Source organism: Suricata suricatta, chromosome 6 (assembly GCF_006229205.1).
Source record: "Suricata suricatta isolate VVHF042 chromosome 6, meerkat_22Aug2017_6uvM2_HiC, whole genome shotgun sequence".
Lineage (NCBI taxonomy): Eukaryota > Metazoa > Chordata > Mammalia > Carnivora > Herpestidae > Suricata > Suricata suricatta.
Window position 1 is genome coordinate 31506102 of NC_043705.1, and position 22576 is coordinate 31528677.

General features: G+C 39.3%; 1 protein-coding gene across 4 annotated transcripts in view; it reads right to left on the minus strand.

The window, feature by feature from the left end:
- The window catches only part of DIAPH1 (diaphanous related formin 1), a 101502-nt gene that overhangs the window by 13557 nt on the left and 65369 nt on the right, over positions 1-22576 (minus strand). For all 4 annotated transcript variants that reach the window (XM_029942092.1, XM_029942091.1, XM_029942089.1 and 1 more), the window contains one exon: positions 3163-3261. In XM_029942092.1, the coding sequence (XP_029797952.1) occupies positions 3163-3261 (99 nt within the window). The remainder of the gene's footprint in view (positions 1-3162; positions 3262-22576) is intronic.

The window sequence follows — 22576 nt, forward strand, 5'->3', positions numbered from 1 at the left end:
AGGGTCTCAGCATCACGCCCACTTGGAAGCTCCTCCCAAAATATCCTCATTGTCTCAACTGTCCCACCACTTCCGAGTTTTAAGATCTCATTTCTCTTCGCTTGAAAAATACTGAAGGCACTGATCAAATTACTTGCTAAGCATTCTCGTACACACCGGAGGTCCTCAGCTTGAGCCAGACTAGACATGGGTTGTGTAAGGACCATGTGGCATTACATGTGGACCACGTGCCAACACTTGTGTCACCTTATCAGCAACTATACCCATGTACTCATCCTTTTCTTGTCTCAAAAGAACAGGTGGCTCTGAGGACCTTTTCCTTCAGTGCATACACGTAATCAGATTTCTACCATCTAAAAAACACAAACCAAACCCCTGACTTGATACTCCTAACCGCCAACTTCCTTCCCTCCCTCTCTAACATTCTCACAGCACAGCAGTCTGTTCTCTTCCACCGCCGCAGCTCTCATGTATTCTGTCCCCAGAGCCCATGACAAGACTGTAACCATTTACTGAACGTCAGACATGGTACCTTACGCATAACCTACATACATGATCTCATTTCACCCTATTCAAAATATCCCCATATATCTAAGTATTAGCCCCATTTGATAGAAAACTAATATTTAAAGTTAAGCTACTCAAATCCAAGGTCACACTGTAATTGTTGGAAGCAGGATTTAAACACTAAAGGATTCCAGAGCCTTTGTTCTTAACCTCTATGCTCCACTGAAATTATTCTTGCTTAAGCTACTGACTTTCCTCCAGCAGATCCAAAGGACCTGTCCTATCCTGATTTTGGTGGACTCTTTGTTTTCATCTGACTGCTGACTACTCCCATTTCTTTTTGTTTTTGTTTTGTTTGTTTGGGCCACAATCAGAAGGACTTGGGCCCTGACTACTCCCATTTCTTATGACTACATTACACCATTTTTCTTGCTGCTCGTTTCCAGTCTCCCATGAGTTCTCCAACCCCGCCCCACCGCCCCCCAATATTTACTTGCCCCTTTTGTATTGGTGGCCTTCAAAGCAAACTCACAGCTTCAGCTAGGACTCATGTGCTATCTCCTCAATTCCCATCTCCAGCCAAACCTTCCTCCTGATTTCTACACCCAAATGCCTAACACACCCATCCTTCTGGAGGAGTTCCCACAGGCATCTTAAATTCTACCCTAAAAGTAATCATTTCTACCCACCATCCTGCCACTTCTCATGTCTACTACTCCCTGCTCCTCCCCAAAAAGACCATTTGCTCCTGCTGGATCTTCCTTTTTCAGTAAATGGTACCACTCTCTGTAGAGTGATGGGAACCCAAGAAAACGTCTCCTTTATTCTCTCAGTCAATCACTAAGTTCCAGTATTTCTTTCTTAGTATTTTCTGCCTTCCTACTCATTTTCACTACTTAAATTTCAGGCCCTGATCACTTCTCATCTAGGTTTAAAACAAGAACGTAACTCATCTTTCTGACTGTAGTCTTCCTGTATACCAGCAATCCAGCGTCAAAGTGACTGCTTGAAGTAGCCTTTCCCCAAATTACACAGGGCTGTATCACACATTTTCTTGATTAACATCCCTTCAATAAATTCCAAAACTTTCAGGATAAAATAACTTTTAGTCTGAGCCTGTCAGAAATCTTCATGAACTGGCTTCGTTTTCTTTCTCGAAAGCTTCTTCCACACCACTCCCCCCCACCCCCCACCCCATATAGTGTTTACTCAGCTGTACTCAATGACCTGCAGTTTTCCAACCTCGTGCTTCTGTGCCTTCACACATGCAGGTCTCTCTGCTGGAAACAAGGCAGCCTACACCCTTCACTTCATTCATGACTAATCCTTCTTCTAGCTCAGTGAAGCAGGACTTCCTCTCAGATGACATCTAGGATGTGCTCCCTTCATCACCTGCCCCCGACTTGACTTGGATGCCCCTTTCCTGGTGTTCTCACATGCATCCCGGCACACCTCCATCAGAGCATTCAATCTGTGCTGTTACCACTATTTACTCTCCTGCATCTACCAGATGCATGCTTCCTGAGGACAGGGACTGCACCTTGCTCAGCTTAGTGTCCCTAGCACGTAAGAGACACTTAGTAATTTCTGAGTCACTGAATTCTATCTCCCAGACCATACTTCCCGAAACTAATCTCAATCCTCTGAGTTCTGTTTTCCATATCAATATCACTCAACTGGAAATAACAATGTCCTACTCCATAGTCGTATCATTTTCTAAAAGAAGAGTCATTCAAGTTTTCTGTTGCCAGAGATCATCTTGGGAAAAGGAATTATCTCACGTTAGTCTCCATAAGGACTTACCCACACACAATATTTAGTAATATTTGTTGTCAATGATCTAAGTCCACACAGCAAAGAATAATGTAAAAAGTGTACTGTTCTTACTCTATCACTGATTTTACTTATAGGTATGTGAACACATTGACTTTTGTGATCTTGGCCAAGTCACAACATGTAAACTTTGATCTTCTCATTTGAAAAAATGAGAACAGCCACACTGCAAGACTGTGAGTGGGTTTTATGGAATATATACCCTTTCATCTCTCTGAAACACGTGTCTAGTATGTGCATAATAGAGGATGCAACATAGCAGAACCTCAAATATTTACTTGAACAGATATTTAAATCTAAATCTCTTTGCTCAGCACAAAGGAGATCTACAACCAAACAAAAAAAAATTTGATGATCAGGACGAATGTTCATCAGTATTACCTATATAACTTGGGGGAAGAGTTTCTGATCCTAGTTTGAGAAGTACAGGATTTACATCCACAAAGTTACTTTAGATTTAAATGCAATCAAACCAGTGCTGCATTTAAAGGAAATTCTTAAAATTAGAAAGAAGGAAATGCACAGTAACTAGAATATTTGTGGTAGATTTTCTGTGGAAGCAATGGAAATAGTAAGGGCTTTGAAATAAAAAAAATCTGAGGTTCAAATCTCAGACCTGTCTCTAACTACCTACTGGACTAGGCAAACACCTAAAAGTCTTAACCTCTATCTCCTTGCCATAGAACTAGATACTAACAATTTTGCAGTTCTACCCAGGAATTAAACATATATAACGAGCTCAACAAATCTAGATCCACCAAAATTAAGGTCTGAGAAGAAGCCCTTCATATTTCAAATAGTTGGGGTCACCGAGTTACTCACAGAGATTCTGGGCCGTCTTGGAATCCAACACCTTTAACTCTTTTACTTTTTTCTTTTGCACAGATTTCTTTTCTTCTCCACCTTCCTGATCCTTCTTGGCTAGTAAGGGAAAGATAAGAAAAGCATGATTAAGGACAAGCCATATTTGTGCCTTACTGAACTACTGCACCAGCCTGGAATGGCTCCTCATCTGTTACCAGCAGTTTCCCTACTGCATTCCTGCACAGCTAACCTTCCCTCTAAACACCCACCTTTCATTACTGACTCCCCACCCCCACTACAGTCAGCATCCTGCTCTCACTCCTTTACCTGTTAGCAGTAATGCTTTCCCACCTACATCTTATCATTTACTCGCAGATGTTCTCTGAAGGACCAGATGCTAACTATTTTAGGCTTTGCAGACTTTATGATCAGTCTCCACTGCTCAGCTCTGCCACTCTGACACGAAAGCAGAGACAATACATAAACAAATGGGTATATAGTTTGCCAACCTGTTACTAGAGTTTTCCGCCATGTTATCCTTTGTGCTTATTAGAAATTCTGTTTATCCTTCAAGCTCCATCTTGAACAGGATTCCCTATAAAAATTTTCATTTCCAGGGCACCTGGGTGGCTCAGCTGGTTAAGCATCTAACTCTTGAATTTGGCTCAGGCTCTGCCCTGCCTGTGAAACCTGCCTAAGATTCTCTTTCTCTCCCACTCTGCCCCTCCTGCATCCACACACACATCTGCTTTCTCTTTGGGAATAAATAAATGAACATTTTTAAAAACTTATTTTTTTCCATTTCCCCAAATGTCTATGATCTCTCTCCAGATCCCCACTGAATTTGATACTTCTTTATTCTGTGAAATTTTCCTTCTTAAATTAAACTAATGCTTTGATGAATGAATTTTCATGCTATTTATAATCAAATCTTTACTCAACAATTATTCAGTATTTTGTGACAATTCTGGTGTACCATCTTGATCTTTTTAAATCCTGTTACTTTTTTATTAAGATTTTACTTTTAAGTAATCTCTACAACCAACGTGGGGCTGGCTCAAACTCAGAACCCCAAAATCGAGTTGCACACTTCACCGACTGAGCCAGCCAGGCACTCCAACCCTCTTTAAGTGTGGATACTTTCCCATCCCACCAACATTTTTAACTTCAAGAGAATGGGCAAAATAATATTTTATTATCTCACTCTCTTAGCAGTTAGCATGACAGTAACATTCTCTAAGAACTGGGTGACAAGGGCTATTGAGGAGGGTTAGGAAGCAGACAGAACGGGAAACACAAACTGTTCTGAACAGAAAGAATTGTAAAATATTCTGTCCTATACTGTAACCTGGCATCAACTCTTTTTAGGAAGCTCCATAGGAGCATCTCCCCAAGGAGGGTCAAGAACCTGATAAAGTTAGTTGCTCTGAGGAGAGGAATGAGGTGCTTGAATACAGAAGTGTATTACAGTGAATAGCTTGCTCGTATACTGTTTGAATTTTCATTAAACCACAAAAAGTATGATCTGGTACAAATAAATAAGAAATACAGCAAACAAAAAAGAAAGTTACATGGCAAAAAGTACCAAGAGCTATTAGAAACTCATCCTTTAGCCAGATAGTTCCAACTCAAAGAAGGTATCTGCCATATTATTCTGGACATTGAATAAAACAGCAAACGAAATAAAGATTCCTGCCTTCATGAAACTCATATTCTAATAAAAACAAATAGACAATCAGTTAATACATAAAATAGTGTATTAGCTAGTTCTGTGAAAAAAAATCAAGTAAGGAAGAGAATATGGGAATTTCATGGGGATTGGATTATATCTTTGGGCCGGGGTGGGGAGGATCAGGGAAGGTCCTAGAATGTGACTGTTGAGAAAAGACCTTATAGAAAGTGAGAGCACAAGCTACATGAATATTTTCGGGGAGAGGAGGAAGCATTTCAGGCAGACAGAACAACAAAGACAAAGGCCTGAGAGAGCAGCAGGCTAGGTGTGCTCAAAGCAAAGCAGAAGGTCATTATGGCCACACAGAGTGAGGGAGAGGCTGCGAGAGTCAGAGATGTACTAAAGACAGATCATAAAACAAAATGGAAATTTTGGGTAGTGAGATAAAAATGGAAACTTAAAACAACCAGACTGTATTACAAAAACTTAGAAACAGGAAAGGAAAAAAGTAAACGTAAAGCTCTCATTTTATACAGGCAGAGAAAAATATATATTCATTACTGACGTTAAAAAAAGAAAAAACAGGGGCGCCTGGGTGGCGCAGTTGGTTAAGTGTCTAATTTTGGCTCAGGTCATGATCTCATCGTTTTGAGTTCGAGCCTCGCATTGGTCTCTGTGCGGACAGCTCAGAGCCTGGAGCCTACTTCGGATTCTATGTCTCCCTCTCTGCCCCTTCCCCAACACTTCTCTCAAAAATAAACATTAAAAATACACAAAAAACAGACTCAACTTTTTGCTTGGCAATAAAATAAAAATAAATATGTGGTATACATACAAGAAAGAAAGGAAGAGGGATTTTAGAAAACTGAGTGGATCTGGTAAGTAGGAGGCACCACAGCAGAATTAGTCTGCCGTGAAAATGGAGCAGGCTCAAATAGAATGAGAGCCATTATCTGAGGTAGGCCTCCTGAGATTTGTAGAATTTACTTGCGACTCAGAAAGAAGGGTCAGAAAAGCAATACTGAACCCTCGATGATGCTGAACAGTCATGAAATTACTCTCATTTGGATGCAAATAGTTCCTTACTTTCAGGTTATATTTATCCTTTGCCACTCATCTGTATTTCTTTTCTTTTCTTTCTTTTTTTTTAATAATAGTTTATTGTCAAATTGGTTTCCATATAACACCCAGTGCTTCTCCTCACAAATGCCCCTCCATGACCACCACCCCCTTCCCCCTGCCCCTTCATCTGTATTTCTAAGGAAGAGAATATTAACAGAGTAAACAACTGCATCCCTGGAGTGGGGAGTTAAGATGGTGGAGTAGTTGGGGGACCGGGATTTTCCTCAGCCCTCAAACACAGCTGTAGTGAAGTCAGATCACTTCGAACACCCAGGAAAGGGATCTCAGGAGTGGTAGAAGGTTCTGCACAGTTGGAGGGAGGCAGCTGGGCAGGATTGAGACTTTCCCCTTCTACTTTTCATCCCCGCCCCCCAGGGTTACTTCAACAAACAAATCAAAGCACATCCAGTTAAAGGTCCAAACACTCCACCACTACAAACAAGGAGGAGTTCCCAGAGGACTGAACAGTGGGATAGAGCAGCTAAAACCTAACAAGAGAGTACACACAACATACAGCAGAAATACTTCCTGGAGTGCCATGTCCTGGACAGACTATGACCCCATTTTAATAGAATATTCTCAGGCCAGGACACATAACATGCTATTAAAACACACAAAAGATGGGCACCTGGGTGGTTCAGTTGGTTAAGCATCTGACTTCAGCTCAGGTCGGAGCCCCACACTGGGCTCTGTGCTGACAGCTCAGAGCCTGGAGCCTGCTTCAGATTCTGTGTCTCCCTCTCTCTCAGCCCCTCCCCTGCTTGCTCTATCTCTCTCAAAAAAGTGAATAAACATTAAAATTCTTAATAGGCAAAAGACAAGATGGAGGAAACATAGTCAAAATGACAAAATGGAGGAATTCTCCCCAAAGGAAAAGTCAAGAAGAAATCACAGCCAGAGAATTGCACAAAACAAATATAAACAATATATCTGTACAAGAATTTAGAATAACACTCTTAAGACTAATAACTGGGCTTGAAAAAAGCATAGAAGACAGCAGAAAAAAACAACTTGCTATAGAGATCAAAGACCTAAGGATTAGGATGAATTAAAAAATGCTATAACTGAGATGCAAAGTAAACTAGATATAGTGACAGTGAGGACTGAAGAAGCAGAAGAGAGAATAGGTGAAGTAGAAGATAAAATTATGGAAAATAATGAAGCTGAAAAAGAGAGGCAAAGGAAATTATTATATCATGAGGGGAGACTTAGACAACTAAGTGATTCCATGAAATGAAACAATATCTGCATCATAGGAGTTCCAGAAGACGACAAGCAAGAAAAAGGGGCAGACTGTTTATGCGAAAAATAATAGCTGAAAACTTCCCTAATCTGGGGAAGAGAACAGGCCTCCAAGTCCAAGAGGCACAGAGAACTCCCTTCAAAATCAACAAAAACAGGTCAACACGATGACATATCATAGTGAAGCTGGCAAAATACAAAGAACAAGAGAATTCTGAAAACAGCTAGGGACAAAGGGTCCTGAACCTACAAGGGTAGATACATAAGGGTAGTAGCAGACCGTCCACTGAAACTTGGCAGGCCAGAAGGGAATGGCAGAAATATTCAATGTGATGAATAGGAAAAATATACAGCCCAGAATCCTTTATCCAGATAGGCTGCCGTTAATAATAGGAGAGAGAAAGACTTTCCCAAATAGATTTTAATACTCCACGGATAGCAATGGATCAACTAGAGAGAAAAATCACTAAATAAACAATGGATCTGAACAACACATTGGAACAGATGGATTTGACATATATTTATTTTTTTTAATTTTTATGGTTATTTATTTTTGAGAGACAGAGACAGTGCAAGCAGGGGAGGGTCAGCAAGAGAGGGAGACACAGAATCGGAAGCAGGTTCCAGGCTCTGAGCTAGCTGTCAGCATAGAGCCCAATGTGGGGCTTGAACCCACGAACCGTGAGATCATGACCTGAGCTGAAGCCGGCCGCTTAACCGACTGAGCCACTCAGGCGGCCCTGACAGATAATATTTAGAACCCTACATCCTGAGGCCATGGAATTCACTTTCTTTTTGAGTGCACATGGTACATTCTCCAAGAGAGACCACATACTGGGTCATAAACCAGCCGTCAATAAATATAAATGAACTGAGACCATATCATGCCCACTTTCAGATCACAATGCATTGAAACTTAAAATCAATCACAGGAGAAAATCTGGAAAAGCTCCAAAAACACAGAGGTTAAAGAACACCCTACTAAAGAGCAAATGGGCCAATCAGGCAATTAGAGAAGAAATTTTAAAAATATATGGAACCAAATGAAAATGAAAATACAACAATTCAAACTCTCTGATCTGCAGCAAAGGCAGTCCTAAGAAGAAAGTACATTGTACTCCAGGCCTATTTCAAGAAATTAGAAAAAGTACAAATATAAAACCTAATAGCACACCGAAAGGAACTAGAAGGAGAGCAGCAAAAGCACCCCAAACCCAGCAGCAGAAGAGAAATAATAAAGATCAGGGCAGAAATAAACAATATAGAATCCAAAAAATACAGTTGAGCAGATCAATGAAACCAAGAGTTGTTTTTTTAAAAAATAAATAAAACCTCTAAGCCAGGCTTCTCAAAAAGAAAAGACAGAGCACCCAAATAGACAAAATCACAAATGAAAATGGATCTATTACAACCAATCCTTCACAATATCAGGGAATATTATGAAAAATTATATGCCAACAAACTGGACAACCTAGAAGAAATGGACAAATTCCTAAACACACATGCACTACCAAAATTCAAACGGGAAGAGACAGAAAATCTGAACAGACCCATAACCAGTGAAGAAACGGAATCATTTATCAAAAATCTCCCAACGAATAAGAGCCCTGGGCCAGATGGCTTCCCTGGGGAATTCTACCAGACATTTAAAGCAGAGTTGATACCCATTCTTCTCAAGCTATTTCAAAAAATAGAAATGGAAGGAAAACTTCCATACTCATTGTACGAAGCCAGCATCACTTTGATTCCCAAATTGGACAGAGACCAAGCAAAAAAAGAGAACTACAGGCCAATATCCTCGATGAATACAAATGCAAAAATACTCAACAAGATCATAGCAAATCGAATTCAACAGCATATAAAGAAAGAATTATCCACCACGATCAAGTGGGATTCATTCCTGGGTTACAGGGTTGGTTCAATGTTCGCAAAGCAATGTGATACATCACATTAACAAAAGAAAAGATAAAAACCATATGATCGAATCGACAGATGCAGAAAAAGCATTTGATAAAATACAGCATCCTTTCTAATAAAAACCCTCGAGAAAGTCGGGATAGAAGGAACTTACTTAAATGTCATAAAAGCCACTTACGAAAAGCCCACAGCTAATATCAATGGGGAAAAACTGAGAGCTTTCCCCCTGCGATCAGGAACACGACAGGGGTGTCCACTCTCACCCCTGTTGTTTAAATGGTGCTGGAAGTCCTAGCATCCGCAATCAGGCAACAAAAGGAAATAAAAGGCATCAGAATTGGCAAAGATGAAGTCAAACTTTCACTTTTTGCAGATGACTTGACACTCTACATGGAAAACCCGACAGACTCCACCAGAAGCCTACTAGAACTGATCCATGAATTCGGCAAAGTCGCAGGGTACAAAATCAATGTACAGAAATCGGTTGCATTTTTATACACCAATAATGAAGCAACAGAAAGAGAAATCAAGAAACTGATTCCATTCACAAATGCATGAAAAACCATAAAATACCCAGGAATAAACCTAACCAAAAATGTAAAAGATCTGTATGGTGAAAACTATAGAAAACTTATGAAGGAAACTGAAGACACAAAGAAATGGAAAAACATTCCATGCTCATGGATCCATTCATGGATCAGAAGAATAAATATTGTAAAAATGTCCTTATTACCCAAAGCAATCTACACATTCAATGCAATACCAATCAAAACTGCTCCAACATTCTTCTCAAAGCTAGAACAATTGTAAAATGTGTACCAAATAGCCAAAGTAATACTGAAGAAGAAAACCAAAACAGGAGGCATCACAATCCCAGTTTTTAGCCTCTACTACAAAGCTGTCATCATCAAGACAGTATGGTATTGGCACAAAAACAGATACATAGACCAATGGAATAGAATAAAGAAACCAGAATTGGACCCACAAATGTATGGCCAAATAATCTTTGAAAAAGGAGGAAAGAGTATCCAATGGAAAAAAACACAGCTTCTTTAATAGGTGGTGCTGGGAGAACTGGACAGCAACATGCAAGAAAATGAAACTAGACCACTTTCTTACACCATAACCAAAAATAAACTCAAAATGGATGAACCTGAATGTGAGACAGGAAACCATCAAAACCCTAGAGAAAGCAGGAAACAACCTCCTTGACCTCAACCGCAGCAATTTCTTACTCGACACATCCCCAAAGGCAAGGGAATCAAAAGCAAAAATGAAATATTGGGACCTCATCAGGATAAAAAGCTTCTGCACAGCAAAGGAAACAATCAAGAAAACGAATAGGCAACAAACGGAATGGGAAAAGATGTTGCAAATGACATATCGGATAAAGGGCTAGTATCCCAAATCTATAAGGAACTCACCAAACTCCACACCCAAAAAACAAATAACCCAGTGAAGAAATGGGCAGAAGACTTGAATAGACACTTCTCCAAAGAGGACATGCAGATGGCGATCAGACAGCATCACTCCTCATCAGGGAAATACAAATCAAAACCACACTGAGATACCACCTCACCCTGGTCAGAGTGCTCAAATGAGCAAATCAGGAGGCTATAGATGCTGGCGAGGGTGTGGAGAAACGGCACCTCCTACACTGTTGGTGGGAATGTAAACTGGTGCAGCCGCTCTGGAAAACAGTGTGGAGGTTCCTCAAAAAATTAACAATAGAACTCCCCTATGACTCAGCAATAGCACTGCTAGGAATTTACGCAAGGGATATGGGAGTGGTGATGCATAGGGGCACATGTACCCCAATGCTCACAGCAGCACTTCCAACAATAGCCAAATTAAGGAAAGAGCCTAAATATCCATCACCTGATGAATGGATCAAGAAGATGAGGTTTATATATACAATGGAATACTACACGGCAATGAGAAAGAATAAAATCTGGCCATTCGTAGCAATGTGGATGGAACTTGAGGGTGTCATGGTAAGTAAAATAAGTCAGGCAGAGAAGGACAGATACCATATGTTTTTACTCATAAGTGGAAAGGAGAAACTTAATAGAGGACCATGGGGGAGGGGAAAGTTGGGGAGAGGGAGGGAGGCAAACCATGAGAGACTCTTGAATACTGAGAACAAACTGAGGGCTGATGGGGGAGGGGGGGAGGAGAAGGACGGTGATGGTCATGGAGGAGGGCACTTGTGGGGATGAGCACTGGGTGTTATATGGAAACCAACTTGACAATAAACAAAAAAGAAAAAAAAAAAAGACTTTCCCAAACAAACTAAAGGAGTTTGTGACCACTACACCTGCCCTCTAAGAAATCCTAAGGTGGACTCTGTAAGTAGAAAGCAGAAAAGACTACAAATGACCAGAGGACATCACCACCAACATGAAATCTACAGATAACGCAATGGCACTATATTCCTAACTTTCAATAATCTCTCTGAATGTAAGTAGACTAAATGACCCAATCAAAAGACATAGGGTATCAAGATGGATTAACAAAACAAAAAACAATAAACATAGGATCCATCTATATGCTGCCTACAAGAGACTGAGGACCTTGTAGGACACCTGGGGATTGAAAGTTAGGGGATGGAGAACCATCTACCAGGCTAATGGATGTCAAAATAAAGCCAGAGTATCCATACTTATATCAGAGAAGCCAGATTTTACAACAAAGACTGTAACAAGAGATGAAGAAGGGCATTATATCATAAGTAAGGTGTCTATCCCTCAAGAAGAGCTAACAACTGTAAATATTTGTGCTCCCAACTTACTAGCACCTACACATATAAATCAATTACAGACATAAGCCAACTTACTACTAATAATACCATAATTGTAGGAGACTTCAATATTCCACGTACACCAATGGAGAGATCATCTTAGCAGAAAATTAACAAGAAAACAACAGCTCTGAATGTCAAATTGGACCAGATAGACTTAACAGATATATTGGGTCACAAATTAGCTCTCAACGGTACAAAGATCGAGATTATACCATGCGTATCTTCAGATCACAAGGCTATCAAACTTGAAATCAACCACAGGAAAAAATCTGGAAAGCACCCAAATGCGTGGAGGTTAAAGAACATCCTACTAAAGAATGAGTTGGTTGGGGCGCTTGGGTGGCTCAGTCAGTTGAGCGTCTGATTTCAGCTCAGGTCATGATCTCACAGTTCGTGGGTTCAAGCCCTACATCGGGCTCTGTGCTGGCAGTTCAGAGCCTGGAGCCTGCTTCCGATTCTGTGTGTCCCTCTCTCTCTGCCCCTCCCCTGCTCATGTTCTATCTCTCGCTCTCAAAAATAAATAAATGTTAAAAAAAAAAAACAAAAAAAAGAATATGTGGATTAACCAGGAAATTAAAGAAGAAATTAAACAAAACATGGAAGCAAATGAAAATGAAAACATCAAAGTCCAAACCCTTTGGGATGCAGCAAAGGCAGTCCTGAGAGGAAAATACACTGCAATTCAGGCCTATCTCAAGAAGCAAGAAAGGTCCCAAATATACAACCAAACCTCACACCTAAAGCCTAAAGCCAGAAGAAGGGAACTAATAAAGATAAGAGCAGAAATAAATGATATAGAATCCAAAAACACAGTAGAACAGATAAGTGAAACTAAGAGCTATTTTTTTTAAAGAATAAACAAAATTGATAAACCTCTAGCCAGACTTCTCAAAAAGAAAAGAGGGAGGACCCAAATAGATAAAATCAAGAATGAAAGGAAGAGTCACAACCAACACTACAGAAATACAAATTATTTAAGAGATTATGAAAAATGATATACCAACAAACTGGACAATCTGGAAGAAATGAACAAATCCCTAGACACACACTACCAAAACTTGGGGGACAAAAATCGAAAATTTGAACAGGCCCAGAGTAAAGAAATCAAATCGGTTATCATAAATCTCCCAACAAATCAGAATCCTGGGCCAGATGGCTTCCCAGGGGAATTCTACCAGACATTTAAGGCAATTACTATCTATTCTTCAAATAGTTCCTAAATTGTTCCCAAAAAATGAAATGGAAGGAAAGCTTCCAAACTCATTCTATGAAGCCAGCATTACGTTAACTCCTAAACCAGACAAAGACCCCACTAAAATGGAGAATTATCAATATCCCTGATGAAACCAAATGCAAACATTCTCAAAAAGATACTAGCAAATTGAATTCAACAGTGATCAGGTAGGATTCATTTCTGGGCTACAGGGTTGGTTAAATTTTTGCAAATCAACGTGAAACATCACATTAATAAAAGAAAGGATAAGAATCATTTGATCCTTTCAGTAGATGTAGAAAAAGCATTTGACAAAAATACAGCACCCTTTCTTGATAAAACCCTCAAGAAAGTAGGGATAGGAGGAATATACCTAACTATAATAAAAGCCCACAACTAATATCCTCAATGCAGAAAGACTGAGAGCTCTTCCCCTAAGATCAGGAACACGACAGGGATGTCCACTCTCACCACTGCTGTTCAACACAGTGCTGGAAGTCCTAGCCTCAGCTGACGACAGAAAGAAACAAAAGGCATCCAAATTGACAAGGAAGAAGTCAACTTTCACTCTTCACAGATAAAATTATTAACTGTACATGGAAAACCCAAACGACTCCACCAAAAAACTGCTCGTGCTAATAAATGAATTAAGCGAAGTCTCAGGATATAAAATCAATGTACAGAAATAGGTTGCATTTCTCTATACCAAGAATGAAGCAGCACTGAGTTTTCAAGGAATTGATCCCATTTATAACTGCACCAAAACCCATAAAATACCTAGGAACAAATCTAACCAAAGAGTTAAAAGATCTGTATGCTGAAAGCTACAAAAAACTTATGAAAGGAATTGAAGAAGACACAAAGAAATGGAAAAACATCCATGTTTATGGATAGGAAGAATAAATATTGTTAAAATGTCAATACTACCCAGAGCAATTTACACATTCAATGCAACCCCTATCAAAATGGCACCAGCATTCTTCACAGAGCTAGAACAATTCTAAAATTTGTATAGAGCCACAAAAGACCCCAAATAGCCAAAGTAATGTTGAAAAAGAAAACCAAAGCTGGAGGCATCACAATTCTGGACTTTAAATTGTATTACAAAGCTGTAGTCAGCAAGACAGTATGCTACTGACACAAAAAGAGACAGAGAGATCAATGGAATAGAGAACCCAGAAATGGACTCACAAATATATGGTGAACTAATTTTCGACAAAGCAGTAAATAGTATCCAATGGAAAAAGAACAGTCTCTTCAGCAAATGGTACTGGGAGAAGTGGACAGTAACATGCAGAAGAATGAAACTGAACCACTTCTTACACGATACACAGAAATAAACGAAAAATGGATGAAAGACCTAAATGTGAGACAGGAAACCATCAAATCCCACAGAGAAAACAGGCAGCAACCTCTTTGGCCTTGGCCTCAGCAACTTCTTACTTGACATGTCACCAGAGGCAAGAGAAATAAAAAGCAAAAATATACTATTGGGACCACATCAAGATAAAAAGCTTTTTTTCTGCATAGGGAAGGAAATAATTAGCAAAACTAAAAGACAACCGATGGAATGGGAGAAGATACTTTGAAATGACACATCAGATAAAAAATTAGTATCCAAAATCTACAAAGTTACCAAACCCAACACCCAAAATCAAATAATCCATTGAAGAAATAGCCAGAAGACATGAATAGGCACTTTTCCAAAGAAGACATCCAGATGGCTAACAGACATATGCAACAATGTTCAACATCATTCATCATCAGGGAAATGCAAATCAAAAAGACAATGAGATACCACCTCACACCTGTCAGAATGGCTAAAATTAACAACTCAGAAAACAACAGAGGTTGGTTGAACCAATAAATGAAAAACCTTCTGCACGGTTGGTGGGATTGCAAACTGGTGCAGCCACTCTGGAGAACAGTATGGAGGTACTCCAAAAATTAAAAATAGAACCACGCTACGACCCAGCAGTAGCACTACTAGGACTTTATCCAAAGGATACAAAAATGCTGATTCAGAAGAGCACATGCACCCCAGTGTTTGTAATAACACTATCAACAATAGCCAAATTATGGAAAGAGCCCAGATGCCCATGGACTGATAAATGGATAAAGAAGATGTGGTGTATGTATACACACACACACACACACACACACACACACACACACACACTGGAATATTACTCAATGATGAAAAAGAATGAAATCTTGCTTGGGTGTTCCTCGAGGTGTGACATTATACATACATATATAATATATCCTAGTCTAATGATACTAATGTTTTATTAGTTCTGGGTCCTACTCTTGAAGCCAAGACCACACTGTACGTTAACTAACTTGAATTTAAACAAAAAAAGGGACAAAAACGTCCATTTTTATGGAAGATACTACATGTAGCCATTCACAACAACCACTAGACTAATGAGGAACTACATCTATCTCCATAGTGTCAGCTATACAACTATATAAAGAGCCAGGCTGCCTACCCATGAAGCTCCCCCTTTAGAAACCCCTGGGTGACCTCAAGTAACTGAGTGGCTCTGCTTTTCTCTTCTTCCAATTTAATTCTTGCTATTATGTTTTAAATTCACCAGTAGATTCAACCGCAAAACCCTAGGTGCCCCACCCTACCCTGATAAAAGCAGAACTTCAGGGCTGGCCATTGTCTCTTTCTCCCTCTCCCAGACTTTGCTGTGTGACCCCAGGCGTGTCTTGCACACTCCAGCACCTGTGAGCAATAAACTTTCTTTCAAAGCTCCCTGAGAACTGTTGGTGAAGTGTATCATTAAGAACCAGCTTCAGCACTGGTTCTGCTTGGAAAAATATGTGTGGGGGCTCCCTGTGTTGTGTGGGAGCTTGTTACAAGGAGCAGGGCTCAAAACCTCTAGGCACTCCTTGCTGAGAGTGATACTGATGGGCTGGCTCAGATAGACAAAAAACAATGGCCAAACAGATGAACAAAAGACCCAACAATATGGTGGTCTATGAATTTACTTCAAAAACAAAGATAGAGGTAGGTTGTAAGTCAAAGGCTGAAAAAAAGATACACCATGCAAAAGTTAAAAGAGAAGAGAAGAGAGAAGAGAAGAGGGAAAAGAGAAGAGAAGAGAAGAGAAGAGAAGAGAAGAGAAGAGAAGAGAAAGGAAAAGGAAAAGGAAAAGGAAAAGGAAAAGGAAAAGGAAAAGGAAAAGGAAAAGGAAAGAGCAGTGTCTAGGGGCCCCTGGCTGGCTCAGTTGGTTAAATGTCTGCCTCTTGATTTCAGTTCGGATCATGATCTCATGGTTTGTGGGATCCAGCCCCATATTGGGCTCTGTGCTGACAGTATGGAGCCTGCTTGGGATTCTCTCTCTTTCCTCTCTGTCCCTCACCTTCTCTCTCCCAAGATAAATAAAAATATTTTTAAAAAGCATTTATATATTACATGAGGGCAAAGAAAATAAGTAGACAAAGAGGGACATTACATAATGATTAAAAAATCCACTAGGAAGACATAATTATAAATGCACATGCACAAAACAACACAGTCTCAAATACAAGAAACAGAAATTGAGATGAAATGAGACCCAGGACATCAATATCCTACTCTCAGTAATGGGTAGAATTACTAGGCAGAAAATCAGCAAGGATACAGAACAAGTAACCACTCCACTCAATAAACAGTGTCTAGTAATACATAGGAAACACTTCACACAAAGCAGCAGAAAAAGCATTTTTTTCAAGCTCTTCATTGGACATTAACCAAGAAAGATGTTATCGTGGGCCATAAAATAAACTACAACAGATTTAAAGGACTGAAATCAGAGCACGTTCTCTAACCATAATGGAATCGAACTACAAATCAGCAACAGAAAGATAACAGGAAAATAGCCAAACATTTGTTAACTAAAGAATCACTTCTAAGTAATTTGTGAATCAAAGAGGAAGTCTCAAGAGAAAATTTTAAGATACACAGAACTGAATGAAAGTGCAAGCACAATACATCAAAATATATGGGGTGCAGCTACACAATGCTGACAGTATAAAACCCAAGTTTAAATCAGAAAAGATCTCAAGTCAATAGTCCCATTTTCTATCTCAAGAAACTAGAAAAAGAGCAAAACAAATCCAAAGCAAGCAGAAGGAAGGAAATAAAAAATATAAGAGCAGAAATCAATAAAAATGAAAAGAGAAAAAACAATGACTCAAAAAGCTTCTTGAAAAAAAACGACTCAAAAAGCTCAATAAAATAGGTAAACATCCAGAAAGACTGACAAAGATAAAAAGAGATACGTATATTACCAACATGAGGAATAAAATGGATTCTCACTACAGGTCCTGCTATCAATGAAAGGATAGGAAAGAAATATGACAGACGACTCTGTGCTCATGAACTGGACAATTTATAAGAGACAGACCTACTCCTCAAAAACTACCATCTACCAAAACTCAACCAAGATGAAATAACCTCAAGACTACTGAAATCATTTTAACAACTGAATTCATAATTAAAAGGCTCCTGAAAAAAAAATGTGGTTCAGAAGATTTCACTAGAGAATTCCTTAAAACACTTAAAGAAAAATGAATGCCAATTTTATAGAATGTCTTCCAGAAAACAGAAGATGGAACATTTTCTACTTAGCTTTATGAATGCCGGTGAATTGTTTATTTTAGTTAATTTTATGTTATGTGAATTTCACCTCAATAAAAAATTGGTAATTAAAATGTGTAAAATCACAGGGGTACTTGGGTGGCTCAGTCAGTGAAGCCTCCAACTTGAGCTCAGGTCATGATCTCAACCGTTCCTGACTTCGAGCCCTCCATCGGGTTCTGTGCTGACAGCTCAGAGCCTGTAGTCTGTTTCAGATTCTGTGTCTCTCTCTTGGTCTCTGCCTCTTCCCTGCTCAGGCTCTGTCTCTCTCTCAAAAATAAACATTAAAAAAAATTTTTTTTAAAGGTAAGTAAAATCACAAATTATATTAGTGAAATGTGAACATGGGTTGTTTATTAGCTAACAGTATTATATTGATAATTTCCTAAATGTGATAACTGCACCGTGATTATAAAAAAGAATATTCATATATGGTGGGAAAGGCATACTAACGAATTTTATGGTAAAGAGCCATGATGTCAGTACTTTATTTCAAACTGTTCAGTTTAAAAAACAAAAAAGGGAAAGTGTTCACAGCACCATTATTTATAACAGCCAAAAGGTGGAAACAACCCATAAACTGACAAATGGAAAAACAAAATGTGAAGAATATTTTTCAGCCATAATCCGGAATGAAAAGCTGATACATGCTACAACATTGGTCAACCTTGAAAATATCGTTATTAGTGAAAAAGCCAGACAGAAAAGGGAATATATTTTATGATTACATGGACACAAGAGGTCTAGAAAAGGCAAATCCATAGAGATACAAGACAGATTAGTGATTGCTCAAGTTGGGGGAAGCAGAGGTGAGGAGTGACTGCCAATGGATTCAGGGTTTCTTTTGTGTGTGTGAGGTGAATATTCCAGAATGAGAGTACCAGAGGTTGTACAACTCTGTGATATACAAAAAACCACAGACCTGTACACTTTTAAGAAATTTTTTTGTTTTAAAGTTCCTAATGTTTTATTTAAAAAAAAATTTTAAGTATTTATTTTTGAGAGAGAGAGAGAGAGAGAGAGAGCAAGAGGGAGAGAGAGGGAGAGCGCACGTGTATGCGCATGCCTGAGCTGGGGAGGGGCAGAGAGAGAGGGAGACACAAAATCTGAAGCAGACTCCAGGCTCTGAGCTGTCAGCATAGAGATCAATGTGGGCTCGAACCCACAAATCTTGAGATCATGACCTGAGCCAAAGTCTGATGCTTAACTGACTGAGCCACTCAGGTGCCCCCTAATGTTTTAATTTTAAAAGCAAGTTTTCACTGTAAAAAGGAAAAATTTCGTTGGCTGGAAAAAGCTCTCCACCAAGACCGAGACCTTGAGAGTAACTGATATAGAAATGTGTTCATGGGGCGCCAGGGTGGCTTAGTCTGTTAAGCGTCTGACTTCGGCTCAGGTCATGATCTCACCGTCCTGAGTTCAAGCCCCCCATCAGGCTCTGTGCTGACAGCTGAGAGCCTAGAGCCTGCCTCAGACTCTATGTCTCCCTCCCTCTCTGCCCCCTTCGCCACTCGTGCTCTCTCACCCTCAAAAATAAAAACATTAAAAAAATTTTTTTAAACCATTTAAATAATGATTTAGAAGTAATCTTGTCTGAGACCTTTTATAGTTTACCAGTAAGTGAGGCAGCCTGTGTTTCTTGATTTTTCTCTGCTTCATTTTAGCCACAAGATGGTTTTGGCTGCTAGTACAAAGGGAGAGACGGACATACCAACATCATTATGAAGTCGGAAGAGGTTAGTCTCAAAGGAGAGGCAACACACACGCTAACCTTCTGAGCACCTGTTCTAGGTGAAATATTTTGTGTGATAGTATGTCTATATCCCTTTAACTTGAAGGATCTGTATCTGCCTGCCTGGCTTAGCTTTTTCTCTTTTTTCTAATGGCTATCTAGTCTTTTTTTTTTTTTCCCTGTTTTTTATTTTTGAGAGCGCCGAATCCTAACCACTAGACCACCAGGGAGGTTTGTTTTTTATTTTTGAGAGACAGAGAGAGACAGTGTGAGTAGAGGAGGCTGAGAGAGAGAAGGAGACACAGAATCTGAAGATAGGCTCCAGGCTCTGAGCTAGCTATCAGCACAGAGCCCGAAGTGGGGCTCCAACCCATTAACTGTGAAATCATGACCTGAGCTGAAGTCGGACGCTTAATCAGTTGAGCCACCCGGGCACCCCTAAATGGCTATTTAGTCTTAAATAGTATCCTTTTGAACATATTTCTTTAGGTTCGGTTTTTCAGAATGCATATGATACCATGGCATTCTTTGAAACATCAGAGCCACAGAGAATGGCTTATCTTTACATAAGTCCCTGGGTTGGTTTGGGCTCTGGCCCAGAGAGTTGTCTACCACTCTATCTGCTCCCTTTCCTGGATGTGGAGATTTTGTCCTGATGGTCCAGGTGGGACCGTATTTCCCAGCCCATCTTCATCTGGGAGTAACCATATGATTAATTCTCCTTAATGGAGTATGGGTGAAGTGATGTATACATATTCTAAGCCAGGACTTATTTTCGGGGGAAGGGGAAGAGGCTACAAATTAAAATTTATTTCTTGCTTTAAGGGTGAATCTTCTGGGATGTGAATTACACCTCAGTACATAACACACACACCTATGTGAATACATATATATAATGGACCAGTTTCTTGGTCCTTTTTAGCAGTTTCTTATACTTTAAGAAATCTATTTGTTGTAACAAATGACCCAATAATCTCATTCCTAGGTATCTGCCCAAGAAAAATGAAAACATGTTCGGACAAACTCCTGTATGCAAATGTTTCTACTGATTTTACTCATAACTGCCCCAAACTGGATTCAACACAAATGTCCATCAACCACTGAATGGTTATAATGGAATGCTACTTGGCAATAAAAAGGAATAAACCTGTATGCAACAACTTGGACAAATCTCACATACACTTTGCCAAGTGAAAGAATCCAGGCTTAAAAGGTTACCTAATGTATGATTCCATTTATATGATATTCTGGAAAAGACAAAACTGGTGAAAAAGGAATCAGGTCGGTGGTTGCCAGGGATAAAAAAACGGGCAGGAGGGAACTTTCTGAAGTGATGAAAGTGTTCTCTATCTTGACTGTGGTGGTTACAAGGCTGCATTCGTTTGTCCTAATTTAGAGAACTGTGGGGCACCTGCGTGGCTCAGTCGGTTAAGCATCTGACTTTGGCTCAAGTCATGATCTCGTGGTTTGTGGGTTCGAGCCCCCACATTGGGCTCTGTGCTGACAGCTCAGAGCCTGGAGCCTGCTGCAGATTCTGTGTCTCCCTCTCTCTCTGCCCCTCCCGGCTTTCTCTCTCTCTCAGAAATAAACATTTAAAAAAATTAAAATTCAAAGAACTGTACACATAAAAAAGGGTAAATTTTACTATATGCAAACTGGACCTCAATAAACCTCGCTGAACAAATTGTATCTTTAAGACCAATAAAATACAGTAGTCTAATGCTATACTAATTCTAATAGTAATAGTGAAAGAATATTCTAAGTGAAAAAAGAAATACACCTGAAACTTTTAGCATATGTCAAAGTAGAAACTCCAATCAAAGAAAAAAGAATGGTGTAAAACAGATGTTGATACAGTTTTTTTCTTAAGTGACCAGAAATTAAGTATTTTTGGCTCCATGGGCCATACAGTTTCTGATTCAGTTACTCTCAACTCAGCTAGCATAATACAAAAGACGACACAGGCAGTATGTAATCAGATGCACATAGCTGTATTCAAATAAAACTTTACTAACCAAAATGGGTTGGGCATAGTTTGCTGACCTCTGGTCTGATCAGCAGTGTTGGGACAACTGGCTCTCCACTTTGAGGAAGAACCACTAGATCCTAACTCTATGCTGCACACAAAAATAAGTTTTAGACATACTAAACTGCTAAATGTTAAGAATTTAAAAAACAATTTTAAAGAAAAACTTTGCCATAAATAACACAAAATCAAGATGGTATCAAGTAAAAAACAAACTGGTTTGATTACACAACATTTTCATTTCTCAATGTGGTAAAAATTATCACGTAACGTATGGGAAAAAATGAGAATTTCCATTTCTAGTAATGATGCCAAGTGTCACATGAAAAACATCTAAAAATGCTGGTATAATATTTAAAAAACCACCTTGTTACTGGGAAGAAGTAACAAGAGAGTGATGAAACTGCTCCAGAGACGTAACCAAAACACTGTTTGATGGATTTGCGCAGCAAAAGTGGACAGGAATCAAGGTTTAGTTTCTGCCCAATGTGAGGAATCTCAAATAAGACTCTCTCTGCAGGAGCTGAGAACCCAAAATCTTGGCTACATCCTGAGTAAAGGTGAATACGACAGGTTCACACATGAAAGCCCTAGAAAGTCTACACTTTAGGAACAGGGTGAATAAATGCAGAGAGAAAAATATTAAAAATAACAAACAAAACCCCCACACATACAGTACACAAAATGGAGTGCTAAATGTGATATTCACTGGCACTGAACCTGAAAGCAAAATACAGTGCCAATGTGGAAAAAAAAAGATGGAACATTTCGAGGAAAAATGCTGTGACCTTTTCTAAAGTGATGAAAGATTTCAACACAGAATCAAGAAACTCAGAGAATCCCCAAGAATAATACAAGAACCACAACGTGGCACATCATTACTGCTAAAACTGCTAACATCCAGAGTAAAAAAAAAAAAAAAAAAAAAATTCTCGAAGTAGCAGGGTCCTTTGAACATATTATACCTTCAAAGAAACAAGAGTAACACTGACAGTGGAGCTGTTTTAACAAAAAAGAGAAAACAAAAAAATTTCCTTCAGAAACAGAGGTGAAAGGAAGATATATCCAGACA